Here is an 8,451-nt window from a genome sequence, read left to right on the forward strand (position 1 = left end):
ACAGTAGGTAGATATACCAATCATTATGAAGCATTTATCTGGTCATGGGTAAGTCCCCACAATTCAGTGGTCCGAAAGGCTGCAAATGGGGGCTTTCCCGAATACACTTAACTTACTAAGGCGGCTTTTTTCCATATACTATGTTCTATAATTTATTATTAGTGATATCAGTATCTTGGATTTATCTTACTATACTCAAAGAGCTTGTAGGTCTTATAATCTTTTCTTTATTTTGTAATTATTAAATTTAATCTATTGCTCCTGGTACTCTTGTAGTCACATGGTGGGTAATGCGATGCCAACCTATCATCATAAAGTGCAAACAAATTAAGCGCCGAGGCCTCGCTGTTGGTCGTATTGTGTTGGTCCAAATCCTCTGATTGCTTGAATGTCTTCCCCCGCCTGGGCGGCAATTTTCATCCCAAAACTTGCCTTTTGCATTCGCCTGCACAAATAATCTCCTGTTACATCGTTTCGATTCTATCTTATACCGTGTCTCATCAACAATATGGCAGAGGCTGCTGGCACCGCCCTCGGGATAATATCCTTTGGCCTTCAGCTGTACACCGGATTATCAGAGTACCTCGATGCCGTCAAGGGGAGAGAAGAGGATCTTCTGGGGGCCAAAAATAACGCAAAGACCCTGCAATGCTCCTTGAAAGCAATCGAAGATACAATGAGTCAAGTTAACGGCAATGCAATGGCCCAAGACGCTGTAGAGGAGTGTAAGAGCTCATGTGAATCTGAGCTCAAGGCCTTGTATAAACTTCTTAACGACTTGCAGGGAAAGCCTATTGATCCTGCAGACCCTATTACTAAAGTAAAGAGTTCAATGCAAAAATGGAGCTACCCCTTCAAGAAGAAGAACATCGCCAGGCTTGAGGAACGATTAAAGTCGGCAAACAATGTCCTCAAAACTGCCTTATCGGCTTTACAACTGTATGTTATGGTAATCTACTGCCGTGGGAATCGCGACTAACTTGGACTCACATTCAGGGCCATTTTGAACGATCAGAGCACAGCTATCCTTTCTTTACAGCAGACAATGGCGACCATTCTAGCCCAAACTGAAAGCATATCCAGAACGGCTCAATTTCCTTACACAAAGGCAGACGAGATCCTTGACCATCTGCGCAATGCTGAAACTATACAAACGCAAGTTGCTCAGCTTGTGTCATACCCAAAAGACCTGCAAATACTTTGCGACGCTGTTTCAAAAGTGTCACTGCGCTCAGAGCCGCAATCTACGCCGCCCAACCCACATACAATAAGATCTATCACGAGACAGAGAGGGAGAACACAGGAGTTGTGTAATTGTGCCAAGCGTCAGCATATCCAACGCAGCACAGCCCGCTTAGGCTTGGTATTCTTTGAGACCGAGTCTAAGAGGATAACTCACCACGCGCCCGAATGCCCCTTATCACAGGTTGTCACATCAACCGAGCAGAAGCGTAACGCGGTTGGTATTTCTATTCCCAACATCTTGAACATCTTGAAGAGCGCTGTCGGTGTTTCAATCTCTCTCACAACTGGTGCAGGTGGCTTTAGTCTGGCCCAAAACATCACGTGGAGTCCAACAGTGGACGAAAGTCTTTCGCCAGCCTTCAAGCTCATCCGGGCTCTTTGTGACCTAAAGACATGGAGAGAGCCAAGCTTGGGTAAGAAGGAATATGAGATGATTGCCACGTCATGTGTGCGGCGACTCCATTTATGTTATGCCAAGCGCCAAGCGTCTCCAGTTGACATGAACAGCAACGGCGAATCAGTGCTTGACGTCCTAGCATCAGGGATGCAAAGCGATGTGAGTTGATTCAGCTTCACGATAGCTGGCGCACATACTAACGATGCATATTCACAGCTAAGCCTGGGGAACGAAGCCGCAGATGATGTAGCATTTGTCTTTCGGTCCCTCGCTACTATTGAGGTGCCTATCACCTATGACCGAGACGGAAAGTAAGTTTAGAACTATACCCTATGCCTGGGTGACATCTGTGACATGTACTAATGGTTCTATAAACTAGTTTACGCTTTCTACCTCATGTACTAGAGAGCACATGGTTACTTAACACCAACACTCTCCCTGAAACCATGTCAGCACTTTTGTCCCGGTGCGGCGAGTCGACGAGACATGACTATGCAAGCGTCTTCGGTTTTGACAATTACCCAAAAAGACGTAGCATCCTCAAAGAGTTTCCTCAGGTTGCTCAGAGTAAGTCGTCAATGGTGTTCAAAACTAGCTGGCCTTGGGTATAAATACTAAGATAAACTAGGTCTCGGGTTCAACCCACTGAGCATCGCAGTTCTCAGAGAGGATGAAGATGATGTTAGATTCCTGATCAAAAAATATCCATCGTTCAGAATGGAAGTCAACTACTGTGGACAGTCACCTGTTCACGTAGCTGTCTTGGTCGGAAATCTAGACATACTCTCGCTCGTCATCAAGGATCTCAACCTTGAAGCTATTAACACCAGGGACAGTATGCAAAGATACCCGATCGATTATGCGGTTTCCCATCTTCTTGGGAAACCAAAGGCAAATGACCAGAAGTCATGTGTCAGTTGCACGATGGTGGAGCTACTGCTTGATTCAAAGGCAGTTCTATATGAGTCATCTCTGGAAAAGGGTCTATGGAACGCATGTACCCGCACCAAAACAGCCATTCTTCAGCATTTGGCACAGAGGAGGAAGGAATTGGAACAACTAGCAGTTTCTAACCTTCCTGCTACTGAGGTACAAGACCTTGGCCTATGTAGAGGTTGGATCTTGGACCGAAATACTTTCAAGGTGCAATGCTGCCTCAAAGCTCAATCCTGCAGTGTACCAAGTTACCTTAAGGCGCGCTGTGATAAACAACCGGCGGTGTCGCAGGAGACGCCAAAGTCTGTGTATACTTATATACTTGACAGAGAGACTGCTGAGTATGCCTTTTCGTTAGGCTTTGACCGGGAGACTGCTTTTATCGACACTTTTCGCCGCATAACAAGGGATGTTATCAAAAGAGGCTCACGTGGTTGGCCCTCTCCCTGGTACATCGACTGGATACTCGATGGTGGCGGGGACCTTGCATCAACTGTGCCACTGGATTTCGTGCCTGGGGTTGTTAATCTAGCAACATGGGCTCATTATCTCATGTCAGCTTTAGGATACAAGGCAAGATATTACCCTTACAGGCTTTACGACAATGTTTTGCCGCAGTCAGTTACAAAAGTCACCTTTTCCGAGGTCCTAGGCGATGATTGTCAATGCCACTGCTCCGTACAGGGCTGCACACCACTCATTAAGTTTCTGGAGGGCCTTGGGTGTCGCCGTCGCTTCCCTCGAACCTGGTTTACTCTAACAGAAGCTATCAGATCCTTTGTGGCAAGCATCCAAGCTCTGATTGCCGGAGAACATACTGAACAAAGCTGGATGCCTCGTGCGGTCCTACGCTACGCGACATTCTCTGCATTAGGGCTCCGTCATACTTGTTGTAAACATGCACATGGCGGCTTATGCTCCAGTATGGATTCAGATGAGATCGATGAGATACATGAGGAGGATTCTGCTACGCTACAACAGTTGGAAGACCTTGTTGCACACTTCGGGAATGGCTATGGAAGCATGACCACGCTGGATGTGTTTTTAAAGGACGTTTGGCTTCTAAAGATGAAAGAGGTGTATGAAGAGATGGCTTCCTATCAAATTACTGAAGAGGAGCTCAAGAAGGCAGAAGATTGCGGTGTGAAGCTGGCCGTTACCGATAGCAAACCTATCCTCGGGTGTGAACCTCCTGAACCATCTAAAGGTTCGTATTTCAGCATAAAGGTGGATGTTGATGAGCCAGAAGGTTTTCCTGATATTGTACCAATTGGCTTGGGAGGGTGGATGGAACGATTAGACGAGATCGCGATAGATCCAGACCGGTCTGTACTCGTCACTCCTGCGTCCTCGAGCACTATTGCTGTGGCCCAGACCGGTGCCTCGTACGTTGCATAGTGGTGCCGCAGGTCAGAACAGCCAAAAGTAGTAGTATAGAACAATATGAGAGATATGGAATTGTATGATGCATTGCGATATAAGTCAGCGCTATTCTCTTAGATGATATCATGGTCACAGGGCTTTCCTTCGGAACCAGTGACATCATGCAAATGCAACGAAGCCGTATCTCTAACCCTCTTAATAGACCCCACCGTGGTGTTCGACGGTGTCTTGGGAATAAGCTTAACACCATCAATAGCGAGCTTGCTCAGAACATGTGCAGCGGCCTTAGCATTGATGTGAAGCGTCTCAGGAACAGGGTTAGTAATGTTGTCACAAGCTTGGTGATAACAAGCGTCCTGCTCAAGACCCGTGCCAGTGAAAAGACCACCAACTGGCTTTTTGATGACCTCGCGGAAGGCAACGTAGTCGGTTCCACCGGTCAAGCCAACGGGTGTAACTTCAATCTTTTCCTTCTCAAAGAACTCCCTGAAGAGATCCTCGATCACATCTGAGCCAGGAGGTCCGCCGGGACCTACCTTCTCACCGGTTCCGTCGAAAACACCAAAGAAACCACGAGATACCATGTCGAAGTTGAGATACGCCAAAAGGTTATCGACGTCAGTGGTCTTGAGGTTGTTGACGTAGTAGCGAGATCCGACGAGGCCGTTCTCTTCAGCACCCCACCATCCAAATCTGATCTTAAGCTTGGTGGAAAAGTGCTGTAGACCCTTTACTGTCTCGAGGATAAGAGAAGTTCCTGACCCGTCGTCGTTAATGCCAGGTCCTGCTTGAACTGAGTCGAGATGGGCTCCCAGCATGACGACGTTCTCGCCATCGCCACCTTTGGTTTCGGCAAACACATTCTGGGTGATGCGCGTTTCGATGGTCTGAATGATCTTGACAAATACTTCGAGCTTCTCACCCGCATCGAGGCGAGCCTTCAGTGCCTTTCCGGGGTCTTGATCAATGAGGCCAGTGGGGACGTACTCCTTTGGGTTAGGTGCGGATAGAGTACCAGCTGTAAGCTTAGCTTCATCGGAGTTATAAATAACAACGACTTGAGCACCAGCTGCAGCAGCAGGTTTAACCCTACCTGCGAAAGTGGTACCATCAGGGCAAAGACCACGCTCGACGAGGACAACCTTCCCTTCAACATCGAGCCCCTCATAGTTCGCCGCATCACATGCAGCTGTACCTTCAGGGCCATGGATAAGCTCAGCTGTTACACCATCTTCAGAAGTACTGGGAGTGTAAGTCAGAGCAACCGTTCTGAAGGTTTCATCATCGACGGTGACCTCAGCTGCAAGAGTTTGAGTAAAGTTCGCGGGGAAATCTTGCTTCCAAGTCTTGAAGCCCTTGAGCTTGGAGATCTCGTGGTAGATGAAGTCAACTGAAGCAGCGTATCCTGGAAGACCGAAGGCACGGTTTCCTCCGTTGGCGTAGGCGATGTCATTGAGCTTCTTCAAGTTGTGCATCAACCTGCAGAGGTCAGTGGAGGACATTCAAATGATGTTTTATGACGTACCCTTTCTCAGTGATGAGCTTCTGAAGCTTCTTTGAGCTCACTGGAGGCTTTGTAGCCTCGGTCAAAGGCGAAAGAGCCAGAAGAGCAGCGGCTGTAGTCAATTTCATGATGAGTAGCTTCACGTATCGTTCAGAGGAAAGAATGGAGAGCAGGAACCTTTCACCTTTAATACCCAGAAAATGCCCAGAAGAAAACCCCCTCATCAATCAACACAAGTTCCTCCAATTCTTCAACAATCTTGCGTGATCCGCCCCGCAAATATCTCTATCACGGAGTAATCATCAACGTTTGGCAACTAGTCCGTGAAGATCAGCTTTGAATCGGGAAGGTCGGTAATTGACAATGTAACATGCCAAGCCGACACTAAGAATATGCATAATACCAACTTCCCGATCTGTATACAGCCTTTATCTCGACCCCGCTGCTGAGTAGTTTTGAGCGCTTATCAAGAGACTTTTATCTTGGGAATAGCCTGATGGACGGGGCCAAGAGGTTCTTTTACAGCAGTGCCAAACGGAATGGAGTATTTGTCATGGCTTGATGTTTCTTGGGATGATGAGTAAGTGGCTGTGACGTACGTATACGAGGGACCTTTTGTTCCTCTTGGCCAAGTGGAGACGCTGTGTATGTAGCATTGAGGTATGTCAGCGGATATTGAGATCGTACAAATGGAGACTACAGATCAAGCCGATGTTATGGGAATAGCGATAATAACTCTAATAATTTGACCTAGCTTTGAGTGCTTAGCAAGGTTCATGTAATACACTTGAGGGAGAATGATGTTTGACACGAGGAACATAACCCAAACTGACAAACATTAAGCCTTAGCATGCAACCATTTCCCATCTTGCCCCTCACAAAATCCGTCAAAGCTCAGCCTGACAGGACGGTGCTGCTACTACTCTTGCTTATGACCAACTTCGAGCCAGCTAGTCTAACTTGTTTACAGGCTTCTCTCGGACAACTTCCGTCATTTTGACATGCATGGCCGGCTTCTCATAAAGGAAGTAAACTTTTTGTACGATCCAGTCCTTACTTTCTGGCAAGAGTTCAAGATCAAACTTCCAGAGCAGTCGGGTCAATAAAACTCGCGTTTCAGTGTATGCAAAGCTTATTCCCGATTAGTTGGCAATCTTAGTTTTTTACCAGATCATGTTAACATACCTCTTGCCAATACAATCTCGAGGACCGACAGAGAACGGCTGTAGCACATCCTTGTTATCACTGGCATATTTCGTGTCGCCTAACCAGCGTTCCGGGATAAATTCTTGAGGGTCTTTAAAATTAAAAGGCGATTGGTATGCAGGCCGATGAGGGACAGAAACCGAAGTCTAAACGCAAGCCTATCAGTCTCCGTCTTGAAATACTAAAGAAGAGTAACTCCAATCTGACTTACATTCTCAGGGATCCAATAACCTTCGATACTCTTGCCTCCAGCTGGTGTGATCCTTGCAAGACCGCTAGCGGACGGTGGGTCTGAAGAATAAATTAATACAGAGCCAGTAAGGAATTTTGAAGCTCTACAACTTCTGCCGATGTGACTGACAAATGCGAAGGCCTTCATTGAGGACAGCCAGTAGATACTGAAGCTGATTTATACGAGGCAGGGTAATCTCGTCCTCGGATTTGAATGCAGAGCGAATCTCATTTACTAGTATATTATACTTATCAGGATTCGTCAGTAGATAGTATGTCGTGCCGCTCAGGAGCGTGGCTGTTGTTTCGCTACCAGCAGCAACAAGTAGGCTTGCATTTTCAAGGATCTCAGCCTTAGTCATGCCCTTCTCATCATCATGATTCAGAATGTGGGACATGATATCGGAGTTGTTCGTATTTCTGGTGTTAAACCGAGTTGATGCTGCACGGTCAACGAACTGCAAGTCATTCTTCAAGGTGTTGTCGTGGCTTGTTGGAATCAGCCAATGGATCCAGTGAACGAGTCCCAAACGAGCAATGACTGTTATAAAGGAAAAGAACTTGATACTGGTAAGAAGAAGTGTAATCCATGGGTGATAATGGCCAGTATCAAGGCATCCGAATGGTTGGCCCAGGGAGATATGACCCATTATATCAAAAGTAGCATAATTGAACCATGCCACCATGTCAATATTGGTACCTGACCTCTGACAAAGCTCTGCAATAAATTTATCAGTATAATGGTTTAAGATACTCTCGTAATCGCGGAGGGCCTTTGTTGAAAATGCGTAAGCCAGATGGCGACGTATGCGCTTGTGATCTTCATGGCCAGCAGTTACAATATCCTTGACTGGGTGGCCCTGTCTATACATTCGCAAATCCTTGTCGAAGGGTGCAAATCCGCTTGCCTTATGACCGTAAATAATTCTGACAGCATCGGCAGTGATAAAAGAGATATCATTAGGGGCAAATCTCACGACAGGGCCGTATTGATTGTGTAGCTTGTCAAGCTTATCCAACCAGCTACCTTGGGTGAGATGGTAGAAGTAGGGAATTTGAGTAATAGCGTATAGTTTTGGGCCCGGGACTTTGGCAAGTGGATGGATAAAGGCGTAGTAGGTTGCTGTAATGAGAAGATATAGGGCCTAGATGAATATAAGAGATGGTGCAATAGTTGACTAGGCTGGGGCTTACCAAGATTGCAAACAAGAGAGCCAGTTTGTTATTAAAAACGAGTTCGAAGACAAATTCATATTGTGATGTGTTCATCCTGACAGAGACTGGACTACTAAGCAATAGAAGATAAAACGTTTACCTAAGAAGTATTTGAGATATTGCGCTTCTATAGATAGGAAGATCTAGTTAAAGCCTGTAGAGTGTATTACACTTACAGACTCTAAGATTATTTTACACTATAAAGATAATAATATTTAATATCTTAAAATATTTTCTCCAAGCTTATTTAATAATAACATATTAATAAAACTTTAAATAGTTACCTTATTTATTATAGTATTTTATTTATAAAGTATATAAGTTAAAGTTTTTA

At 45.7% G+C, this 8,451-nt stretch overlaps 3 protein-coding genes across 3 annotated transcripts; 1 reads left to right on the plus strand and 2 right to left on the minus strand.

Moving 5' to 3' along the window:
• Nucleotides 1-508: 508 nt before the first annotated feature.
• On the plus strand, nt 509-3,976 carry FSUBG_7416 (uncharacterized protein; the record flags this gene model as incomplete). Its single annotated transcript, XM_036685719.1, has 5 exons — nt 509-939; nt 997-1,801; nt 1,859-1,953; nt 2,022-2,209; nt 2,271-3,976. The coding sequence occupies 5 exons, from the start codon at nt 509-511 to the stop codon at nt 3,974-3,976; spliced, it is 3,225 nt and encodes a 1,074-aa protein (XP_036537145.1).
• Nucleotides 3,977-4,074: 98 nt separating this feature from the next.
• On the minus strand, nt 4,075-5,593 carry FSUBG_7417 (aminopeptidase Y precursor vacuolar; the record flags this gene model as incomplete). Its single annotated transcript, XM_036685720.1, has 2 exons — nt 4,075-5,440; nt 5,487-5,593. The coding sequence occupies 2 exons, from the start codon at nt 5,591-5,593 to the stop codon at nt 4,075-4,077; spliced, it is 1,473 nt and encodes a 490-aa protein (XP_036537146.1).
• An 822-nt stretch (nt 5,594-6,415) lies between these two features.
• Nucleotides 6,416-8,171, minus strand: FSUBG_7418 (isotrichodermin C-15 hydroxylase (cytochrome P-450 monooxygenase CYP65A1); the record flags this gene model as incomplete). The annotated part of the gene is made up of 5 exons (XM_036685721.1): nt 6,416-6,596; nt 6,651-6,817; nt 6,883-6,962; nt 7,033-8,047; nt 8,097-8,171. The coding sequence occupies 5 exons, from the start codon at nt 8,169-8,171 to the stop codon at nt 6,416-6,418; spliced, it is 1,518 nt and encodes a 505-aa protein (XP_036537147.1).
• Nucleotides 8,172-8,451: the final 280 nt, after the last annotated feature.

Source organism: Fusarium subglutinans (assembly GCF_013396075.1).
Source record: "Fusarium subglutinans strain NRRL 66333 chromosome Unknown NRRL66333_c0000093, whole genome shotgun sequence".
NCBI classification, from domain to species: domain Eukaryota; kingdom Fungi; phylum Ascomycota; class Sordariomycetes; order Hypocreales; family Nectriaceae; genus Fusarium; species Fusarium subglutinans.